This window comes from Rhinoderma darwinii, chromosome 13 (genome assembly GCF_050947455.1).
Source record: "Rhinoderma darwinii isolate aRhiDar2 chromosome 13, aRhiDar2.hap1, whole genome shotgun sequence".
In the NCBI taxonomy this organism is placed as follows: Eukaryota; Metazoa; Chordata; class Amphibia; order Anura; family Rhinodermatidae; genus Rhinoderma; species Rhinoderma darwinii.
Window position 1 is genome coordinate 37,082,753 of NC_134699.1, and position 21,518 is coordinate 37,104,270.

At 42.9% G+C, this 21,518-nt stretch overlaps 1 protein-coding gene across 9 annotated transcripts in view; it reads left to right on the plus strand.

Annotated features, from left to right (window-relative positions):
* Window positions 1-13,215, plus strand: part of TP53INP2 (tumor protein p53 inducible nuclear protein 2) — a 106,374-nt gene extending 93,159 nt beyond the window's left edge. For 5 of the 9 annotated variants that reach the window (XM_075846004.1, XM_075846012.1, XM_075846006.1 and 2 more), the window contains 3 exons: window positions 7,698-7,967; window positions 11,570-11,879; window positions 12,621-13,215. In XM_075846004.1, the coding sequence (XP_075702119.1) occupies window positions 7,698-7,967; window positions 11,570-11,879; window positions 12,621-12,870 (830 nt within the window). In that variant the 3' untranslated portion in view covers window positions 12,871-13,215. Of the gene's footprint in view, window positions 1-4,012; window positions 4,144-4,234; window positions 4,471-7,697; window positions 7,968-11,569; window positions 11,880-12,620 lie in introns of those variants that run through there. The other 4 variants (XM_075846005.1, XM_075846010.1, XM_075846009.1 and 1 more) reach the window with 4 other exon arrangements.
* Window positions 13,216-21,518: the final 8,303 nt, after the last annotated feature.

The window sequence follows — 21,518 nt, forward strand, 5'->3', positions numbered from 1 at the left end:
ACTACTGTTGGTCATAGAAAGGGTTAATCTGATCTGTCCAGGTAGTAGTCACTGCATTCTTTTCTTGTAGAGCAAACCTCTCAAGGAAGGTGCGCGGGTTAGGTGTTGATCTAGGATAGGCCGACTTCCTTAGTCTCAGCTTGGTTGCTCTGGATCCGCCTGTAAACAAATGAGCTGCTCTTGTATACAGTATAGGGACTGTTTATGGTGTACACAGATTATTGGTATGACTTTTGTTTTTAAAGGAGTTGTCCAGTTTTATGGAAGTAAAGTTTGATTAATGAATGATAAAGTTTTGCAACTTTCTAATATGCTTAGTGTTTTTATTCTTCTTGTCGGTTAATGTTTACATTCAGATGCAGGGTGGACATACCATATGTGCAGCTGCATAGGGCCCCAGTAGATAAGGGGGCTCCCTGCCACCTTAAAAGAAGCTCCCTAATGTCTATTCGATTACAAGGGACTGAGCTAATGAATTTAGTGGCTCACAATTGTTCTCGGATTGTTGGAAAGACATAAGTGAGTGTTCAATGATAAGTGATTGGGGACCAAGGGGCCCATATACTGTTCTTGTACAGGGGCCTACAGAAGCTGAATTGATCGCCAGGTCTGACCCAGATCTACTCACGCAGCTAAGGCCCCACTTCTGTCACATTTTTTCCATTCATTTAGTTTGTACGCCGGGAAAGCTCCCAATTTACATTCTAAGCATAGGTTTCCATTGCCAGTTCCATTTTTACAACTGGTCCCTATGGATGTCGAATGACACTGTATGGCATCTGTCATGGACTGCATTAAAGGTATAGTTTGGGCGATTTTCTTGGCAAATAAGTTAAACGGAAGCCATTAGCGTGATGTGAACAGTGCCTAATATGTCCTACCTACACCAATACATGGTAAAAAAAATCCTATCCGTCTGGAGTTAGGACAGGAGATCGTAGAGGATTTCATAAACTGATACATTGTGATAAACCTTCAGCTGTGTAATCTGAACTAGGTCAAGGCGGGTCTTTAGCATCTGAATTTACATAAGACTGCACAATGGCGCATTACTGATCCTTGTTGTATGGATCTGTACTACGGCGCCTATAAGGTACCTCTGTGTGCCTCCAATTTTATACAGAGATACACAAAAAAAAATTTTCTCGTGGATTCATCAGAATTAGTGAAAGAAAAAAAATCAGGGCATCCTTCATGACATGCCGTGTTACGGAGCTATTATGCCCTTGAAGCGTTGCTTTTATGGGAGAATACAGTGCCTCACGGAAACACTGCACAATGCCAAATGAAGTGGCTACAGGTCCGTAATACAGACCGGTAAGGACTGCGTGTGCCCCTGGTCCAGGGTCTGTGTGCTCCGCTGTGTGCCCGAAGACCAGACCACCCGTTGAGCTACAATGTAAGGATCCTGTTTAACAACCAATCTCTCACTTATCAATGGTGAAAGACGCACATGATTCTGTTATGAAAGTTTTTCAAATTATTTTTTTAATCTAAAATATGTTAAATTCTATATTAATTAATTTTAATATAAGGTATAACTTTCTTGGGGTATGAGCTGTGGTTTTTTTTTTCTTCCTCCCTGAAGAGCTTCATAGAGTTGGGCCTCATTCACATGACCATGTTTGGTCCATGATATACGGACTGTATGTCGTCCCCATTTCCCGGACCCAACACCGTTCAGGGAGCCGGAGTTCCTAGCGTTATAGTTCTGTATGGTTCTAGGAGTCCCTGCCTCTCCGCATAAATACTGCCCCGTACTGAAAACCTGATTACAGTACAGGACAGTATTACCGCGGAGAGGCAGGGACTCCGAGCCTCACACATAACTATAATGCTAGGAACGGCTCCCTGAACTGTGTTCGGTCCGGGAACTGCGGCCGACATAAGGTCCGTATATCGCAGCCCAAACACGGTTGTATGTATCGTGTGTTTATCCACGTGACTGCCGCCATCATACATCGTGGGGTATGATATCAAGATACTTGTAACATTATTGCATTTTCAGGTTTTTTTATAATATATATTTATATTAGTGGCCAACCTCTTTGGCTGGGGGTTCACACCTGCGTTCAGCTTTCCGTTGTTCTGCTCCGTAGGAGAAGCAGAACAACAGAAATATTGGAAGCACCAATTTCGTTGCATGACGCACACCACTGGCGGCTGACGGAACACATTGATTTTAATTGGTCCCGTCAGGGTGTATGTGGTTTTACCGGAAACAATAGCGCAGAGTGCAACGCTATTGTTTCTAGTATTTTCGGCCAGATAAGCGATGGGGGCCCCTAACAGCCTCCAACGCAGATGTGAACGAGCCCGAATAAAGAATTAGTAAATATGTTGAAGCTCTCAGTGCCCATACTAGGTTTTGGGTCTGATGAATAAGACATCCTCACCCCTTAGGGCTCATTCACATGTGAGAGGGCACTGGGCTGTGCCTTATGCATGAGCCCTATGGGTAAAGGACTATCCGAATATATATTTGGCTGGATAGAGTTGTGACACCTTATGCTGAGCTATCTTTCCTCTGACATGTCTCCTGGGCACAGCCTGACCTTTTAGCTAGTCACAACACTGGACATTTCCTTTTTGGCCAGAGGACATGCAAAGTAACGCAGCTCCAGCGCTTGCGTCAGGTACTGTACCCTGGACTCTATATTTAGACGCTCTTAGTCTACACTTTCAACCATGGAGGATTATTCCAGGACTGGTCACCTTGTGGACACTGCACAGCTGAGTGTCTTCTCAGTACATTGTGTACTATACCTAATCTTATTATGTCAGTGTCTGCCTCTATAAATATGACCTACAAGCCGTCTGCAGAGCAGGGGACGGCCAGGATGGGATATTGAGCTCAATTATTACACTTGAATTTTCAGGCCTTCAGTTCTCCGCTTGTAATGCAGGTGGAGCAGAGGTTGGGTGTAGTAGTTTGCCCCCGGGCTGCACTCTGACACTGCTCTTATTTCTCCATTGTGTTGGTTTGTGTAGTCTTGTTGAGCTACATATTTAGGTGAGGGGTTTGTATTACAACTCAGTGTATTGTGTGTCCATAGAACATAGACGGCATCTGTCACCGTAGTATGCAGCTCTTCGTGTATTCATGCTATTGACCAGCAAATTCACTAAAGCTTGTTGAGCAACCATTTTGTGGACTGAACCAATATTAAGGTCTCAAAATGGCCTCCGCTTTGTTGGGGCACTAGTGCATAGTATTGCAGTTGCATCTTGAAATGTAGTTTCTGTTAGTCACATTTTTGGTTCTTAAAGAAGCAGTTCTTGGAAATGTTCCTGGAATAGATGCTACGGAAAACCATGTCATGTTACATGCATTCTTTTACGCTTTGTTTTCCTCTAATTAAAAGGGTTACTCTCATCTCATAAAGTATCGCATATCTGACTATAGCGGTCCGACCTATGGTTTCTCTGCACAGCAGCGCTCCTGACCATCCACTGACCAGGGAATTGCACAGCTGGAGGCAGGGAGCACCGCTGTACAGGGCAAACTTTGATGGGAATGCAACTCTGTTGCCCTTCATTTGCATAATCGTGGGGGTCCCAGATGTCGGACCCACAACGATTCAGATGTAAGGATATGCCATCACTTTATGAGATGGGAATAACACTTTAAGCGGGAGCTAAAAACACCACAACCACCCAGAAATATGCTGAAAAACATGCACATTTGCTCCAAGTACACGGTCTAACCGGATTCTGTATGTCTATTTGTATTCTGTTAATAATAACTGGCTACTCCTTAGCTGGGTGGCACAGTGCCCTGACTGGAGTCGAGGACTGTATTTGAGGCTCCCATAATGTGGCAGTTTGATTACAACTGGCCTAGAAGTTCCAAACAATACCGAACAGCAACTCTCCCTATCGCTAAGCAAGTGGAGACGGACGCCAGTTTTGGTGCACATACCATCACGGCCGAATCGGCAATCCCTTTCCATATGCCAGTTAAGGGCATCGTGGGGGGGGGGGGGTCCCATGCTCAAGATCTTGCTCTGTTGTACCCCTTCCATCTATGTATTACATTCATTTGAATGGCTGCACGTAATATTACAACTCCCAAGCAGCAGCTGCAACAGGGGAAATGAACAACTACCTCTGGCAAAATTGGCTTTTTCCCCGAGGCCTCAGGTGCTGTGACAATCCCCCCCCCCCCCCAGCAGCTCTCATAATAGAGGGTGGTCTGTGATGAGAGGACATACAGACACTTCTGTTGCCTCTGAACTGAACTTCTGGAGGAACAAAGGATCGGGCAGGGTAAAACCCACCCTGATACTTTTTTTTTCCTGAAGATAGACGTTGGGGGATCACCAGGCCAGAATCATAGCCATAAGATTGCTGAGGGGTTCGCCGAGAAAAATTGTGATGTCTGTGGCCAGCTTTACCCTCCAGCGCCTTTCAATCAGCCTGATGTAGCACGGCGCTTTACCAGGTCCGCATATGTGTCACTCCTGTAAGGTGAGCTTGGCCTGTCAATAGTACAGCCTGTCCAAGCCTCCTGGGTCGAACAGTCCAGATGTGTAACCTGAAGCTCCTAGGCCCAAAAATCATAATCTGTAACACCCCCCCCCCCCTCTACCGTGTGCCGCTTATAATACTGGTCTCTTCCCTTCATGGCCAGAATGCGACTGCCACCTTTACACCCCCTATAGATACGTCTCTGGTACAGTAAATATCATTAACCCCCTACAGTCTGTTGTTCTGCTGAGGCAATGGCCCAGATTTCATATATGGAGAATGATAATCTATGTCGGGTGACTGCTTTATTGGGAGGTTTCTGTGCCAGTCACAGCTCAGACAGTAAGGAGATTAGCGTGGCTTGCTCTCTGCCCTAATTGAAAGATCCCAATGTTCTGTGTCTATGGAACAGAGGGAAATTAGGCAACATATTGTAGTGTTTATATGATGACACTGGATGTTTGTATATTTATGTATATTCTGACCTTGTAGTGTATATATGCTGCTGAAGACAAATACTGGCACTAAGTAATGTAACGAAAATATATTTACTGCAAATTGTGGAAATAATACATGCAAACACATTTTTGGTTTGGGGTATTCTGTAAAACAAGCATTTGACTTGAGGAGCTATTCCAGGAAGCAGCCATAGATTTCAGTTACAGATGTAGCAGTGTTCACTTGTGATAATCACATGGTATCAAGCATATTTATCATTTCGTTAAGATTTCTTGTTTTCTGTGTCCTTCCGCAATCCAATGCAGTTCTCTAGCAAAGTTTACATAAGAATGTCGGCAGAACCTACGACAAATGTTTATAGAATATCCTAACTGTCCAATGATGGGAGTTGTTGGACTAAATGAGGATCAAACACATTGAATGTGAACATTGCTTATCTTGTGGCAGAACAAAGGATTGGCTATTGCCAAAAGTGTCTCTCTCTCTCTCTCATTATAATAAATCGCGTGTGCTTGTTTATGGGAAGAATGAGCGTTTGGCCTATATCTAAATTTTGTGTGTGGCCGACCTTAGAGACAATGCAATCGAGTTAAACCAGGGAACAATGTAGCCATTGGGATGCCTAACTAGGAGAATTATTATTGAAGGATTTGTCTCATCAGGAGCATGTCATAGAGGAGAGTCCTCCGCATGGATCTTTCTTCTATTAGCCAGAACGGAGAGCTATTGCAAAGAGTGGGCATGGATAAGATATTATTCAGGGGTGTAGCTAGGGGGGGGGGGCAGGCGGAGCCTGTGCCCTGGGCACAACTGGGAGACGGTAGGGGGGAGGCACCGGGCCAGGCGCAGGTACAATTGACTCGAGTGGAATCTCTCCTGACGTCACTATCCATATATGGACAGTGACAAAGGGGTTCCTCCTCCAGGAGAGGAATCATACCTCCCATCCTTCTCAGGTGGCCTGTCCCGCAGTCAACTGTATCTGCGTCCTCAGGACGCAGATACAGTTGAACTTAATGCTGAAGCAAGGAACGGTAAGCTCCCTGCTTCAGCATTAGTTTAGAGTGGAGGAGCAGAGGCCGCTCCTCCTCTCGCCGATGACTCCCCGGGCACAGCGCTACTTAGGGTGCTGTGCCCGGGGAAGCCTCTGACATCACTGTCCATATATGGACAGTGACGTCAGTGGCTCCTCTGAAGCGGAATCCCCGTTGCCAACGCTATGGTAGGGGATTCTGCTTTAGGAGTAGCCCCTGACATCACTGTCCATATATGAACAGTAGCATCTAGGAGCGGAATCCCCGACCTATGCTCAGGCTGGGGATTCCGCGTCCCAATGGCACCATATACAGGGACGGTGGTATTATCTTCAAGAAGGTGTGGCACTATCTACACGGGCACGGTGGAACTATCTACAGGGAACACAGGCGCCATCTACATGGGCACTGAAACTAGGGACATCAAAGGGGGCTATACAGTATACTGTATGGGGCAGTTATGGGGGCATTATACTGTATGGGACAATTATGGGGGCATTATACAGTATAGGGGGGGGCATTTTACTGTACAGGGGAAGCTAGGGGGGCATTAAACGGTATGGGGGTAGCTATAGGGGAATTATAATTTATGGGGCAGCTGTGGGGCATTCTACTGTATGGAGGCAGCTATAGGGCACTATACTGTATGGGGGCATTAAGCTGTATGGAGAAGCTATGGGGGCATCTGTGTGGGCATTATACTGTATGGGGCATCTGTGTGGGCATTATACTGTATGGGTGCATTTATGGGGGCATTATACTGTGTGAGGGCAGCTAGAGGGCATTATATTGTTTTGCTATGCGTGCTGCATCGGTTGTCCCTCTTTGTGAAACTTGAAAGTTGTGAGGTATGGAGGAATCCCCGGCCAAAGCGTTGCCAACGCTCTTCCCGGGGATTCCTCTCCTAGAGAAGCCGCTGACGTCACTATCCGTATATGGACAGCGACATCAGAGGCTCCTCTAGGGAGACTCAATGGCGCTATGTACAGGGAGTGGGGGTGTAGTGCTATCTACAAGGGGGTGACCATCTACAAGAGGCGGTGTGTTGCACTATCTACATGAGGAGGCTGTTCATTATGTGACCATATAGTCTCATTAGCCTCAGTTATACAATCTGTTTTAGTCCGGCACTGACTTCTTTATTTATTTTCTTTTAATTTATTGCAAAGTTAACTCCCTTATATAACTATATCTCTTGTAATATGTATAAATGGTTTTATGTTCGAGAGGGTTTTGCCCCCCCCAACCCTGTAACGGCTTAGATGCCGCGGTCCATAGTCCTAGTATTTAACGGACACTATGTCCTTCAGATTAAAGAGCCATGTTCGATGTGACCTCTTTAGGTGAGGTTCGATCACTGATTCAATTGCGGAGGTGTGTGGCAGAATCGCTAAGGAGTTGTCTCCCCAAAATAACCCCTTTTCAAAGTGAAGCCGGTTCTGGCTTCTTTAACCCCCAGGGATCAGTGATCAGGGTGGAGCGGTGTCTACCCATCCATTTTAAATCCATGTAAAATATGCAAGCCGCTTTTTACGTGGCTGCTCTCTGTTCAGGCCCAGAGGGGTCCCTTCTCTATTATGGCATATGGACAGGGGTTGTTGGATTTGGCACTAGCGGGACATTTATACTACATCTACAATGGCACCCAGCAATACAGCCATAGTGACATGAACACAATGAAATGTGCCACCTTTTGTATTGTCGGCTATTACAGTTGTGTGTCTCTTGTTGCAGGGCTATTTTATCCAAGCCATACAGAAGCCTCATGTTTACATATCCTACAGTGGGACTCTGCTGACCCCACCACACAACGCCACCCACTTGTTTACATCTCCTCCGACCTCCACTCCCATAACCTCCAGCAAACTCCAAGGTTCACTTCAGCCATGTTCCAACGTTTCACCCGACTCTTCTTCAGCGAGGGAACAGCCAGTGATCCCATAGAACCAAAAGCTTTTATATCAGAGGAAGAAGATGATGGCTGGTTGATTATTGACATCCCAGGTAAGGACTGAAATGTAATAGGATTATTTTCCACAGCCCAATCTCTACGGCTTAGCATTTCCACAGTCCGTGCAATTAACATTCCTTGAGTCATTCTCCAGAGGTCTGCCTTAAATTTAGCTCTGGGCCCAGTGTGCGTCTGCTCTCATGTTATTTTGTCATGGAAAATGTTAAGGGGACAGCTATTTATCTCAGTTTCCAGGCAGGGTTTCATTTAAAGGCCCAGCTGCCCATGTTCCTTAGCTTGGCATAGAAGTTACAGGAAGTTGCAATAGTTTCCACTGCTTGCTGGATATTTCTCAAGCCTTTCCACAATTTCTCCTTCTTTCGATAAAAAGGCACAAAAAAATTCAAAAGCAGAAATTGTCTGCAGTATTGAAAGGAGAACACCTCGTTTCAGCGATCGGCAGGGGTCTCAGCACCCGGTCCCCCATAGATCAAAACTTCTGACATGTCACTATGACAAGTCAAACGTTTTATGAAATTATTTTACAGGTTAAAGAGTGACTAAAGTTTGTAAATACTTTACTTTGTAACCATTTTTAATTACATTCCTATCCACTGAGATGCAAAATTTAATTAAAACATTAGCTGTATTCCGGTTATCAGTGAGCAATGCATTGTGGGAGCTTAGATAATAGTCTAAGCTGTTAGGTCTGTCTCCCAAGGGCAACCAACAGAACTTTGAAAAAAAAAGCTAAGGGATATGAATGGAGAAGTCAAACTCAGTACAAAATAAATAAAGTAAAGTATTTACTCAACTTTTCAATTAGATTTAAACTGAAGTGTTAAAATGGAGTTACTATGTAAAGAAAGCCATGCATTCTCAGGGGTGAACACCAGAGGGCAGCGATTCTTCCATCTTGGCTAAATAATCTAGCAGTGATATTTCATATATTTAATATTTTTGCAGTAAAATGTATGTGTTCATTTATTATTATGCAGAAATATTAAAATGATATTCAGAAAACCTCTTGAGAGCCAGTGTACAGGCTGTTCTAAACCAATGGGAAAAAATGAAAGAGTTCTGGAAATAGTGCACCAGAACAGCCGTCCCAGCAGCACGTTATGCAGCTTGATTAGCTCTGCTACATATAAATTCCCACATCGCAAACCGTGTCATGTAACATGGGACAGCAGTGACTGCGATCAGCATACTATGTGCCTGAGCTGCAAGATTATTATATGAACTAAAAATAAATAAGCAACAAATTCCAGCAACCCCTTCATATTAATCCTATGATCTTCCATATCATAACCCAAACAATGGGGGAAAGAAATCCCAAACTGCATCCATTTTGTCTTTTTTCTGTTGCTTATATAATGCCAGCGCCACTATAGTGCCAGTTGTCATTACTCGCTGTCCCCTGTGGGGCTCAATCTAAATTCCCTGTCAGTATGTTTTTCAAATGTGGGAGAAAACCCTCGCAAACACAGGGAGAACATACAAAATACATGCAGATTATGTCCTTGGTCGTAATTCTAACTCAGGACAACAGCGCAGCAAGACAAGTGTTCACTACTGAGCCACCGTGCTGCTGCTCTACTTTAGTAAACGTGGAAAAGGGCCACGACTGTTACTCTGCAGTTTGCATTGGAGTCCAAGCCATTTAAGCACCAACCCTTTAGCGAAGCCCCAGACCTTCAGTTTATCTCCAGCTGAAAGGGTTACAGGCCAGGGGGCGATGATCCCGAGTTCTCTCACGTACGTCATTTGCCTGAGCTACTGGGCATCTCTATTAACCAGAATCTTTCCAGTTTGTGATGATACAGGTTATGGCAGATGGCAAATCGTTTCTGATGCATTTCAGTGAAGAGGCTCTTTATAAAGTGAATGTCGGCATTTTATTTGAATATGTATTTTGTGCTAATTAATTTGGCAGGTCTATTATCTTAGTCAGAGCTCTGTTTTTCAGTTAAAGGGTCTGTCAAGTTTCTGCCAAATCAATGTTGTACAATTTTTCTATATTTTCTGTATTCCTCACGGTTTTCAAGATCTCTGCTTGTTGTTGTTCAGTATGAACCTACATTGTTACTTCCAGAGGATAACATTTTTTCCATGGTCATGTGATGGACACACAGGTGCACGGCTCGTTACAATTACAGTATGTATATCAGATCTGTGTCTTATAACCATCCCAGCACCTGTGTCCATCACATGACCACGGACAGAATTTTATCTACTGGAAGTAAACCATAAAAGGTTCCTACTGAATAACAACAAGCAGAGATCTTGAACACCGTGAGGAATGAATACAGAAAGTATATAGGAAAATTGTCTAACTTTTTATTATAGAGATTAATAACTTTAATTTGGTGAAACTGGACAACCCTTGACAGAGCTTCAATTCCCCTGAATAAGTGCTGCCGGCAGATGCCACTAGAGGGAGCTTACTGCATACTGTTTTTTTTATATTGCGTTCAATGTATAAGCAGTCCGTAATCAGAACCCCCTAGTGGTGGCTGACGGCAGACAGAATTTTATCATATAACTATGCAGCCAATTTGAAGCTCTGCGTCAGTAAAACAACAGAGCTCCAACTGCTATAAAGATCTGTTCTAAAAATTAATCTGCACGGAATATTCCATTTAAAAACAACACAGTGTTAATATTTTCCTTAAAGCATCTCTGCCATGAGACAGATACTTTAGTAAGGGTATTTGTAAGATGGTCATCAAGGGTTAAACTAGTGGGTGTTAAGAGCAGGACCCATACAGCTCCAGGACTATATATTGTACCTGGCATCTAGCTGAAGAGGACATTACAGGGAGCTGCGGACTATGCTGCTCCCAAGTCCTCTTTTCCGTTGGATGTCGGGCATCATATACATCACATACACTCCGGCACTGGGAGATCTTAGTATCCAATATTTTGTTCTTGTTTGAAGTGTGTGTGTTTCATCACAGAGGAACTTTATTGCCTCATTGACTGTTTCCTAGTGATCTGATCGGCTCAATGCAATGCAATATTTTGTGGAGGCCACTTTTTTTGTCTAAGCATGCCTCTGTTTTGGAGGTAACTGGGCTGGTAGAATATGTGCAATTGACTTATTCACATCTATTAGCAGAATTGCTTCTTTTAATTCTTTCCTGCATTTAACAGGTTAGCTGCTGTTTTATTATAATTTAATTCCATTATATATTAGCTCAAATCTAGTCGGTCAAAATGATCTTCGGATATACAATAGCTACATGTGAGAAGATCTTGGACCACCACGAAAGGAGAGCGCTTATATCAGTTTGGTGAATCTGAGCAGATATAATATGGAACTGAAGTACAGTAAAGTAGCAGTTAGCCTGCAGAAGAGCAAGAAAGAAAAAGCAAAAGTAATTCTGCTAATGTATTAGTCAATTATACTAGTCCAGTTACCTCCAAACCAGAGGATAAGTAATCGCATATGGAGATAACTCGTAAGCAGCATGTGTTTTACAGACCAAAATCATTGGTAAGGATAGACACCTATATGACGTCTATAATAGTTGTCTTAAACTAATAACTTCCCCATCCTTTCTCCCATCCCCCACCCCTTCTTTTTAACACTGTATGTGTGTGGTCCTTCATCTTTCTTTCCACTCCTAACTTGACTCCTTGGGCATATCAGATAGCTACACCTTAACCTCAAGCGGGGAAGATGTGGCAGAAGGCCAAACGGACAGCATTGACTCCAGCCCACTGCCACACTCCCTGGGTGAGCGGATTGGTTGGTCCATTTCCCCCCACCCACCCCAATCGATGGACGAGAGCTGGTTCGTTACCCCTCCCCCCTGTTTCACTGCAGAGGGTCCCGGCCACAATGCGGTGGGAAGCAGTCCGCTGGAAGACCTCCTGATCGAGCATCCCAGCATGTCCGTGTACATCACCAGTGGCAGCATCGTGGTGGAGCAAGACACCAATGAAATAAGCCGAGACCGGTAAGAATATACATTTACACAGAATATGTATTTTACTGTGCAAAGAAGAGAACAATTTTGAAAAATTGGAGTTGATTTTGAAGGCCATTTATCTTCCTCTCCTCTAGTCACAAACATATTGTGGGGGTGATAGTCTAGGAAAAGGTCTATAAAACACAATGTGAAAAACAGTTGTAACAAAAAGTACGAAGTATAAAAAATGAGAAACAGACTTCCGTTGATTTGGGAAGCAATTCACCCATTCGGCTCAAATAATGAAGCCTGGATACAGGACAGAAATGGGGTTATAGTTCGTTTTTTTTAAAATTCATTAATACTTGTCTCTGGTAAAGAGCACCTCTCAGCACTCCCGACAGGTCTATTTTAGTAAATACTACTTTATTAGAAACCTTCAAAGTGCCGCTCCTCTCTTATTCCTCCTAGAAATGTATGAATAAATTGACAAGATGGGTGTTCCCATTCATCTTGTCAATCAGGTGGGACACTATTAGGGGTGTGTCCTTACACAGTCCAATCAGTGCGAAGTGTCACTCCTGATTGACAAGATGAATGGTAACACCCATCTTGTCAATTTATTCATACATTTCCAGGTGAATAAAAAGAGGAGCGGCACAATGCAGTTATATGAAAAGCATGGGGAATACAAGTATTTTCTAAAACAGAGATGTCAGGAGAGCGAACGGGTCCTTGTTAAGTTAGGTCACAGGTAAATCTTGTAATGTCTGACCCCTTTCTCTGCAGGTCACCGTCCAAAACCAGAGTGGAGCGTCGCACACCCCATCATGCCACCTCAGTTTCTGCCAAAGCCGCTATTTTGGGAAAAGTAGGTCAAGTCTCAAGGATCCAACGCGCCAAAGCTATGGTGGATAAACGTAAGCTAGGACGTAAAAATCTACAAAGGCAGAATCTGGCACGGGAGCTCCAGGGTCGCAATGCAGTTCGGCACCGCAATTTTCTGTGCCAACCAAGGCAGCGCCAGTGCAACCACTGAACTTCTTTTAGATTGTTTACATGGGCATTAACTCTACCCAGAAATCTCCTGTCCTGCCTCATGGGTTGGCAATACCGTCTCTTGCCTCTACTTTCCCTTACCCTAAGCACAATACCACCAGTCCCCCCCCCCCTTTTTTTCCCCCCTGTAGTAAATATACCCCAATGCCAGGGGTACTGTAAGTACATAGAAGTACTAGTGTCTTTATTAAGGGAAATGGTAACCTACACCGTTTGCTGAGAAGTTACCCGAACCCTGGAGAGGCAATATATTTATTTCTTTAGGTTCTTACCTTATGATCACACCCAGTACTCTTGTCGTGATATAAAAATGTATTATGGTTTATTATTGTTAACACTCCCTAAATTTTAGTGGCCAAAGGTTTGACATGTTGCAATAAGTAAGGTTAATTGTGACTCTGTACGTCCGGACAATATATGAATGGCTATTAGTGGACACATTTAAGATCTTGTTACGAGGAATTTTACTAGAAACATATTATTCTGATGTGCGGAGTTGCATGTAATGAAGCGGTCATTAGAATTATCAAGCGATTTGAGAAATCAAGTTACCCAACACATGGTCTGTTCTGAGTACATAGGCTATTATGACATGCGATATACACATCCGATATGAGAATATATAGTACATGCCTTACATATACCTTGAGTTTCTAATGGGTTTCCCTTCACTTGCTAGAGGGACCTGCAATGCTTGGCATCAGCGAAAAGGGGGCGCAGGTTGACGATGGCAAGTGGATGTAGAGAAACGGGAGGAGTGAACGGAATCTGGGACACAAAGGGAATCTAATGATAGTCTATTCTGATAAAACCGTAATAAAGGGAGGGAGATGTTGGGTAGAAGGTAGGGTTGCTGTTTAGACTGATCAATTCACAGACATTGTGGCGCAACACAAAAAAAAGTATTTTTTAGAGGATAAAAAAATGTTATTTTTAGAAAAACAAATGGTTTTAATCTATTTATTAGTCTACACACATACTATAAATTTAAATGAAATTTTATTTTTAATACTATAAATATAATAGATCTCACGCAATGAAAACACAAATGAGTTTAAGGGGTTGCCCAGAATTAGAAAAAAGGATTTAATTGTAATCCCTGTCCGATCCAGTAACACCAGCACTCCAGTCCATGAGCGTTGTCTGGTACAGTAGCTTAGTCCCACTAACTTGAACAGAGGTAATAGCTGCAACACCAGACACGGCCCGTGGACAAGAGTGGCGCTGTGTCTAAAGAAAAAAAGCAGCCTGTGTACATCACCAGTTTTCTAATCCCGTACAACCCCTTCGAGGCTGTATGACCACCCCTTGTATCTACTCAGTATATTTTCCAGGACCCTCATAGTAAACACACAGGGCGAATAATCCTCCCGTGTGACATTGGCCATCAGTTTCTTACAGCAGCCCTACTGTCATGGGGGAGAGAACAGAGCTTGAGCATTGCATGTCCCTCGTGTACTCCGTGTGGGTGACTTGATTTATAACAGAAGAAAAGGGCAGATAACAATGGCGTTACCCATAGCAACCAGTCAGCTTTCAGCTGCCATTTTGAAAGGGAAAAGAATGACAGCAGGAGTCTGATTGGTATGCTCCATGGCAAACACACCGTAAGCCCCTATTAATTTTAATGGGAGGCAGGGGTGTTTTTTTCCCCGGGCAGCTTTCGGTCAGTTTAGAAAAAGTGGCATGCTCTTGTTTTGAGCGGTTTCCGCCTTTGACCTATGATTGAAATCAATGGGAGGCAGAAAAAACCTGCGGCGCTAGTTTGAGCAGTGTTTTTAGTCTGAAAAAACGCAGGGGAAAAAAAATTGTTTAAGCAACGCTGGTAGTTAAAATTCCTAAAGGAATTCTAAGGCAGATTTTTTCTGCCTACAAAAAAACTCTGTGTGAGCTATGCCTTAAAGCTGTTTTCACATGACATTTATGATATATCCACAGGATATATGTCAGATAGATGCGGGTCCCACCTCTGGGACTCACACCCTTCTCTAGAACGGGGTTCCCTAAACCCCATTCAGCCGCTCTGTGTTGCGGCTGAATGAGGTGAATTCCAACCATGAAAAAGATTATATGGTTGTGAGTTACTTAAACAGCGTAGCTCGCCGAGCTATGCTGTTTCCGTAACTCCCATAGTAGTGAATGGCAGTTACAGAAGCAGCGTAGCATGTGAGCTACCCTGTTTAAGTAACTCGCAACCATATAATCTTTTTCATGGTTGGAATTCACCTCATTCAGCCGCAACACAGAGCGGCTGAATGGGGTTTAGGGAACCCCGTTCTAGAGAAGGGTGTGAGTCCCAGAGGTGGGACCCGCATCTATCTGACATATATCCTGTGGATAGGTCATAAATGTCTCTCATGTGAAAACCGCTTTAAATTATTCACTAACCCTCCCCAGCCAATCAAACTTCTAGTTAGTGACTTATCTATATGATACCCTGTTATCTGCCCTCACAGCACCTGCACACTACTCCTAGGATTCATAATACTATTATATATACATATCCACACACACATCACACAATTAACCTACTAACAACCTGTTAACCTTGTGGTCGTAATAGTGTAGAGACGGTATAATGGACAATGTTATGACTGAACAAACATTTACCTTGGTAGCGACTTACCCTGTGTCTACCTACCAGACAGACTTGTATATATTCACTTCAATGGTGCTTACTAGAGGAACTTCCTCTAATGGCGTGTACATATTTTAGAACACTATGAAGCATGTGTGAGTATTTGACGACAGTGTTTTCACAGATGAGAATAAGCACGATTGGTGTGATCCATTAGATGCCTCACAGCTACCAGGTAGATGTTTTACTTAATTTTATTTTCTAATGGACTTCTATGAATGATTGTGTCGACTAGATTTGGGAGGCTCGTGTGCATGTGTGAAGAAATGTACATTTCTGTGTGGACTCAGGGACCCTATCAGCTAGTGAGGAAGCTATCTGGATGTGCATGTTAAATGAAACCTACCCATCCCCCTACTCACAGTGCAGGCAGCCATTTTGTGTGCTCTGCTAATTCTTTATCAATTTTGTTAAAACTAGTCCCATCACTAAAGCAAGAGACACTGGTCAAGAATGACTAAAAAGTCTGTTATCCTGACCCTCAAAATCACTGCCGGCTGTGTGTGGGCTACAGGTCCACTTTATAGTAGATGGCAACCATTTTAGAATTGTTGTGCTGTTTTTGGCTTGCTGGTTTCAGTGGCAGACGTTTTGCTAACCCCCTCTGACACTGAAAGGGCGGCCATTTGCTCAACGGAGAGGATACTTTCTCCGTCCATTTTGTTATGGTGTTAGGTGAAACGCGTTACTTACATCTTCATACACATGTTCTGTATGGTTATTATTCCTAAATACCCTATAAAATGGCTACCGTTATACCAGAATATAAACATCTGTCTGGAATTCAAGGTTAGACATTGAAGTCTGTGTTGCGGACTAAATGTATTTTTTTCTTTTATCATCCGTATTATGGCTGCAGCACCCAGACCTCCTGAACCGACCTTAGATCGCCATAGAGTTCTGTGCTGATCTAAGTTCGACTTCGTTGGTGGTCTGTGTTTTACAGCCCCCTGAATGCTGGGTCCACGTATGCAATTGTGGTTTCAACTTCTTTTTCTGAGGAAGCTGGGAATCAATCCAAAAGAGAAAATGTTCTCATTTTTGCCATGAAACGCCCCCCCACCCCCTTTCAAACAAAAACGCAAATTTAAACTGTCCAGCAACCACGTGGCGTGTGAACCCAGCGTCAACAAAGTGTTAAAGGGGACTACACCTTGCATTGAAAATGATAAAGCTATTACAAGTTGCAAAAGGTTATGGCAATAAGAGGTCATGCCACCAATATTCAAGTAATGCGCTGACCTCTAATAACTTTATAATATTGTAGTTATAAGAATTTTTCCAGTTATATGTGAATCAAGCTTAATAATTATATAATGAAGTTCTTTCTGATAAACTATCGCTGGCCATTTTCAAGATCTCTGCTTGCCGTCAGTACATGGAAACTGTCACTTTTCGCTCCTCCCACAGCTGCATGGCTCGAGGGAATGCGGATACATCTAAATATAAGAATTGGCTATATATTCGTAAATCGGAAGTTAGAGGAGCAGCTGGTGATTGGTAATTGTTTTACTTACAACCAATATGGCGGCTCTTCAAAAATATCCTTCATCTCTGTAACTACTAAATTTACTTCATAGAAACTAACAAAAGATATATATTTATTAATTGACATAATTTACGGAGAAGCAAATTTAAAATGGACGACCAATATGGCTACACTTACTGTTTTTGCTTTTCAAAAATGTCTGCAACACAAAAACACCAATATCTCTATATAAAACAAACTATTCCCAAACCTCGGCTGCTTCTCCAACTTCTGAGTTACTAGTATGGGCAATTTGACATTTTGGGTAGAAATCCTTTTTAACAAGTCATATACTTTGTAGCATATGTTCATGGCAGCTGTTCAGCCTCTGAATATTTCCATTCACTTACAGCAAGACGACATCTGGAAGAAAAAAAAAAAGTAAGGAAAAGATACACTAAGTATATCAAAAAGTTGCAGAACTTCATTATTTAATGAGTAGACTAATATTTACAGAAACCCCTCTAATGTCAAGTGAATTGAACACGTCACAATTGTTTGATTATTGCAGTTCTAGCATCACTTTCTGATTTGTGCAGTGACATTAAAACAGAAATTCTATTTAATGGAAACGGAGCTTCACTAACTTCTTAGTATCCTACTGAAAGGCAGGCGACTGTTTCACCCTGGCCCCGGAAAATGGAATTCGAAAAAAGTAGGAAAACCAGATATATTAAAAAATAAATAAATAAAGTATTCAAATTAAATTAGAATTTTCATTTTGAAATTGTATAAAGAAGTTCTATTGCGTGCATGAGTACAACTCGCTACTCGCGGTAATACTACTTTACTCATCTGATATTAAACTAACCTAGAAAATTGGCGCCATTGTAGAAATAAATCCCCAATGCCTTTAAAAAAAATAAAATAAATAAAAAAATTAATAATAAAACGATAAAAATAAATATATATATTTATGTGGAACTTAATTAACTTATAATTAGCATTAACACTTTCGGCATTACATCTATTTAAAATGTGCTGTGTAGACTTCAAAATGAAAACTTTATGTAATATCTTACAATGATACCAGATTATACTCTAAATTCTAAGAAATGAACTATATTTATAGTGTAGGTTTAATCTCGTGTAACATTTTGTCAGCAGCACTTACTTCTTAGCGGCGGGCTACAATCTGTCAGTTTGGTTGTATCCATCTGATGTAAGTGCGGAGCAACTGACAATATCTTACATCTCAACTAGACTGAACCTACCCGCTAAATCCTAACTCCACTGCATCAGCTGCATACATATAGCTTGTAATATTACACACCGTTGTAGAATCTGCTTATTTCTCTTCTTATAGACCCCCCCCCCCCATGACTATCTTTTTGGGTAACCACCATGTACATGTTATGTATGTTGTACTAGGCACAGGACGTCAGATTTTCTGTACAATAAACTCCATCCTATTCAGGCTTGTTTTAGGTCCCTCCAACTCAGTCAATAGGAAACATGAAAAAAATAACACAAAAATCATGCAGCTTTAGGATAGAACATACCAAAAAATGGCAAAACATGAGATTAAAAGTTGTGTTCTCTGTACTGAGAGGGAGGGAACAAGCAGGCCTGTAATATGTACCCATCTCTACACCATGCCAAACCCAACAGGCCCGTATGCCATCACATTGAACGATGATCGTATACATAGAGGGCAGAGTGGTTCAGCGTGTCCTTGCTTAGGCCTTCAGACGAGCGTTGAATACGTCCACGTGATGGCCGTTAAAACAACGGCCGTCACACGCCGGGCTCCTAGCATCATAGTTATGTACGACGCTGTCACTACCTCGCTGCCGGACAACTGTCCCGTACTGAAATGATTACAGTACGGGACAGTTGTCCGGCAGCGAGGCAGGGACTCCTAGCGTCGTACATAACTATGATGCTAGGAGCCCGGCTCCCTGCACTGTATATAACGGACCGAACACGCTCATGTGAATTAGGCCTTAGGCGAAATTCACACGAACGTGTGTTTTTGCGCGTTGCAGTTCTGTGTGTCATCAGTGTTTGCTGCGTTGCTGCGTTATTTTCACGCATATGCCATCCTTATGACACGCGGTTTTGAGGTTTAGAAAAAGAATTGAAGGAGGTGGTTTTATTTTTCCCTTCATTTCTTGATCTACTGTTGCGCGAATCACGCGCAGCACACGGAAGTGCGTCCGTGTGCTGCGCGTGATTTTCACGCACCCATTGACTTTAATGGGTGCATGATGTGCAAAAAACGCTCAAGTATAGGACATGTCGTGAGTTTTACGCAGCGGACACACGCTGCGTGAAAAACACGGAATGTCAATGTCCCCATTGACTTACATAGGTCCGTGCGATGTGCCTGATTTTCACACGCGTGATTTTGACGCGCGTATCACGGACGTAAACTACGTTCGTGTAAATAAGGCCTTAGTCTGTCATCCCTCACATCGAGGAGGGAGAGCCAGCGCAGGTTACGATCCCTTCTCCAAGAGAACTTCAAGCACAAATTAATAGCAAACTTAAATAAATCTGTCCGTCTCTCATGCCCAGCAGGCTGTACGCGGTGCGATGTTATGACCCAACACAATGGGCTGAGAATAGCACCATGGCTGTGGAGAGACAGCACTTTAGATTATCATGCGGAGATGCTCCAAATCTTCCAGCCATTCCTGCAGTGCTGGCACAACAGAGGTGTCAGATGGGCAATACTGTTCCTTACATGACTACTGCCTACAGCTGCCACACAGTGTCCGATATGGAACATAATATTGAACAGTTACTAATCAAAAGTGCTCAATATCACCCCACCTGCGGTGCTAGCCTCAGTTTAATCATCACATTGGCTTAAAGAGAACCTGTCCACTCTTTCCTGTTTAAATACTTGTATTCTCCATTAAATGTTCATTCTGGGGCATATCTTCTTAGCATTGTGCTGTTCCTCTGTTATTCCTCCTGTAAAATAATATAAAAAAAAATATCAACTCAGTGTTACCATTTGTCTTGTCGGTGGGGCCTGTCCCTACACACCGTGAAACTGTCCTGTCAGTTCTAAGGCTGGGTTCCCACGGGTCGGATATGCTCCGTAAAACCTGTGCAGTGTATCTGACCTGGAACCTTCCGTGCGGTTTTTCGAACTGAATTTCCGCTGCGGAAAGCAGCGCTGTGAAAAAAAAAAAAGCCATTCATACCCTCCCCCTCCCTCTTCTCTGCGCGTAGTACGGCCTCCTTGTATGATGTTGCAGGCCATGTGACTGCTGCAGCCGGTGATTGGCTGCAGCGGTCACAGCCGGACTGCAGGTAGGAGTGTGTTCTGGGTAAGTAGTTTGTTTTTTTCCCCTGAATTGCAATTTTTGCGGCGGATGACTGTCTTTCTGTTGCGAGTTTTGCATCCTCATTGAATCCAATGGTGAAAACACACAATGGAAAAGCAACGAAAACGCAGCATAAATTGACATGCTGTGGATTTAAATGCTGCACCGCAGGTCAAATTTAATCTCATCCACTTTAAAGCTGTCACTGTAAATGCTGCAGAATTTCCATGGAATTCAGTTGCGGAAATTCAACAGCGTTTACACTACGTGGGAACCCGGCCTAATCGCGGCAGACTGGGCAGCTTTCTGTGAATCAGAGGAAAACAAATTGCGGGAGATATATCAAAACTAGCGCAAACCTAAAAAGTGGAGTAGTCCATAGCAACCAATCAGATTACACCTCATTTTTAAGAGGCCTTTTGGAAAACCGCTACTTTATTGGTTGCTATGGGCAACTACTCCACTTTTCTTTTGCACCAGTCTTGATACCTCTCCCTCATTGGTTCTATATTATTGCCACTTTTGGATAACACATCCTCCTTGCATGGTGTATAAAGTGGTGATGCAGAAGTGCTGCTCCAGTCCTGTGCAAGTATGGCCGTACCTTCATGTGCTAGGAAGACCCAAATCACATCCCACAATTATAGTCACTGGGCCACGTTTATCAAACGGTCTGACAGAAAATCTGGCCTTGCTGCCCATAGCGACCAATCACAGCAGTTATAACTTTTACAAAACAGATCAAAAAATAAAAGCTTAGCTCTGATTGGTTGTTACGTCAACAAGCACAGTTTTTCTGCGAGACCGTTTCAATGAAAGGGACAATATTTAGATCCCAGTAAGCGCATAAACCGTATCACCCAAATTTTTTATTTAACCCACAAAATATCTATCTCTGTGCATAAACAGATGAATGCTAAAACCGATATATTACCACAAGACAAGTCCCCACTGTCTCATGATCGTTTGATACCGGCCTTTTCATGTCCATATGGCAGAATGGTCACCTCAGTGTTTTATGGATCTAATATACCATTGCCATATATCGGACATTTAAAGTCCTAGATGAACAGGTGTCACTGTTTCGATCTATAGAACTGTATATGGGGCATCAGCAGCAACGCTAGAGAATATCACAGCTTTATGGTGCTCTTCAATGGAACATCATTTATCAAATGTAT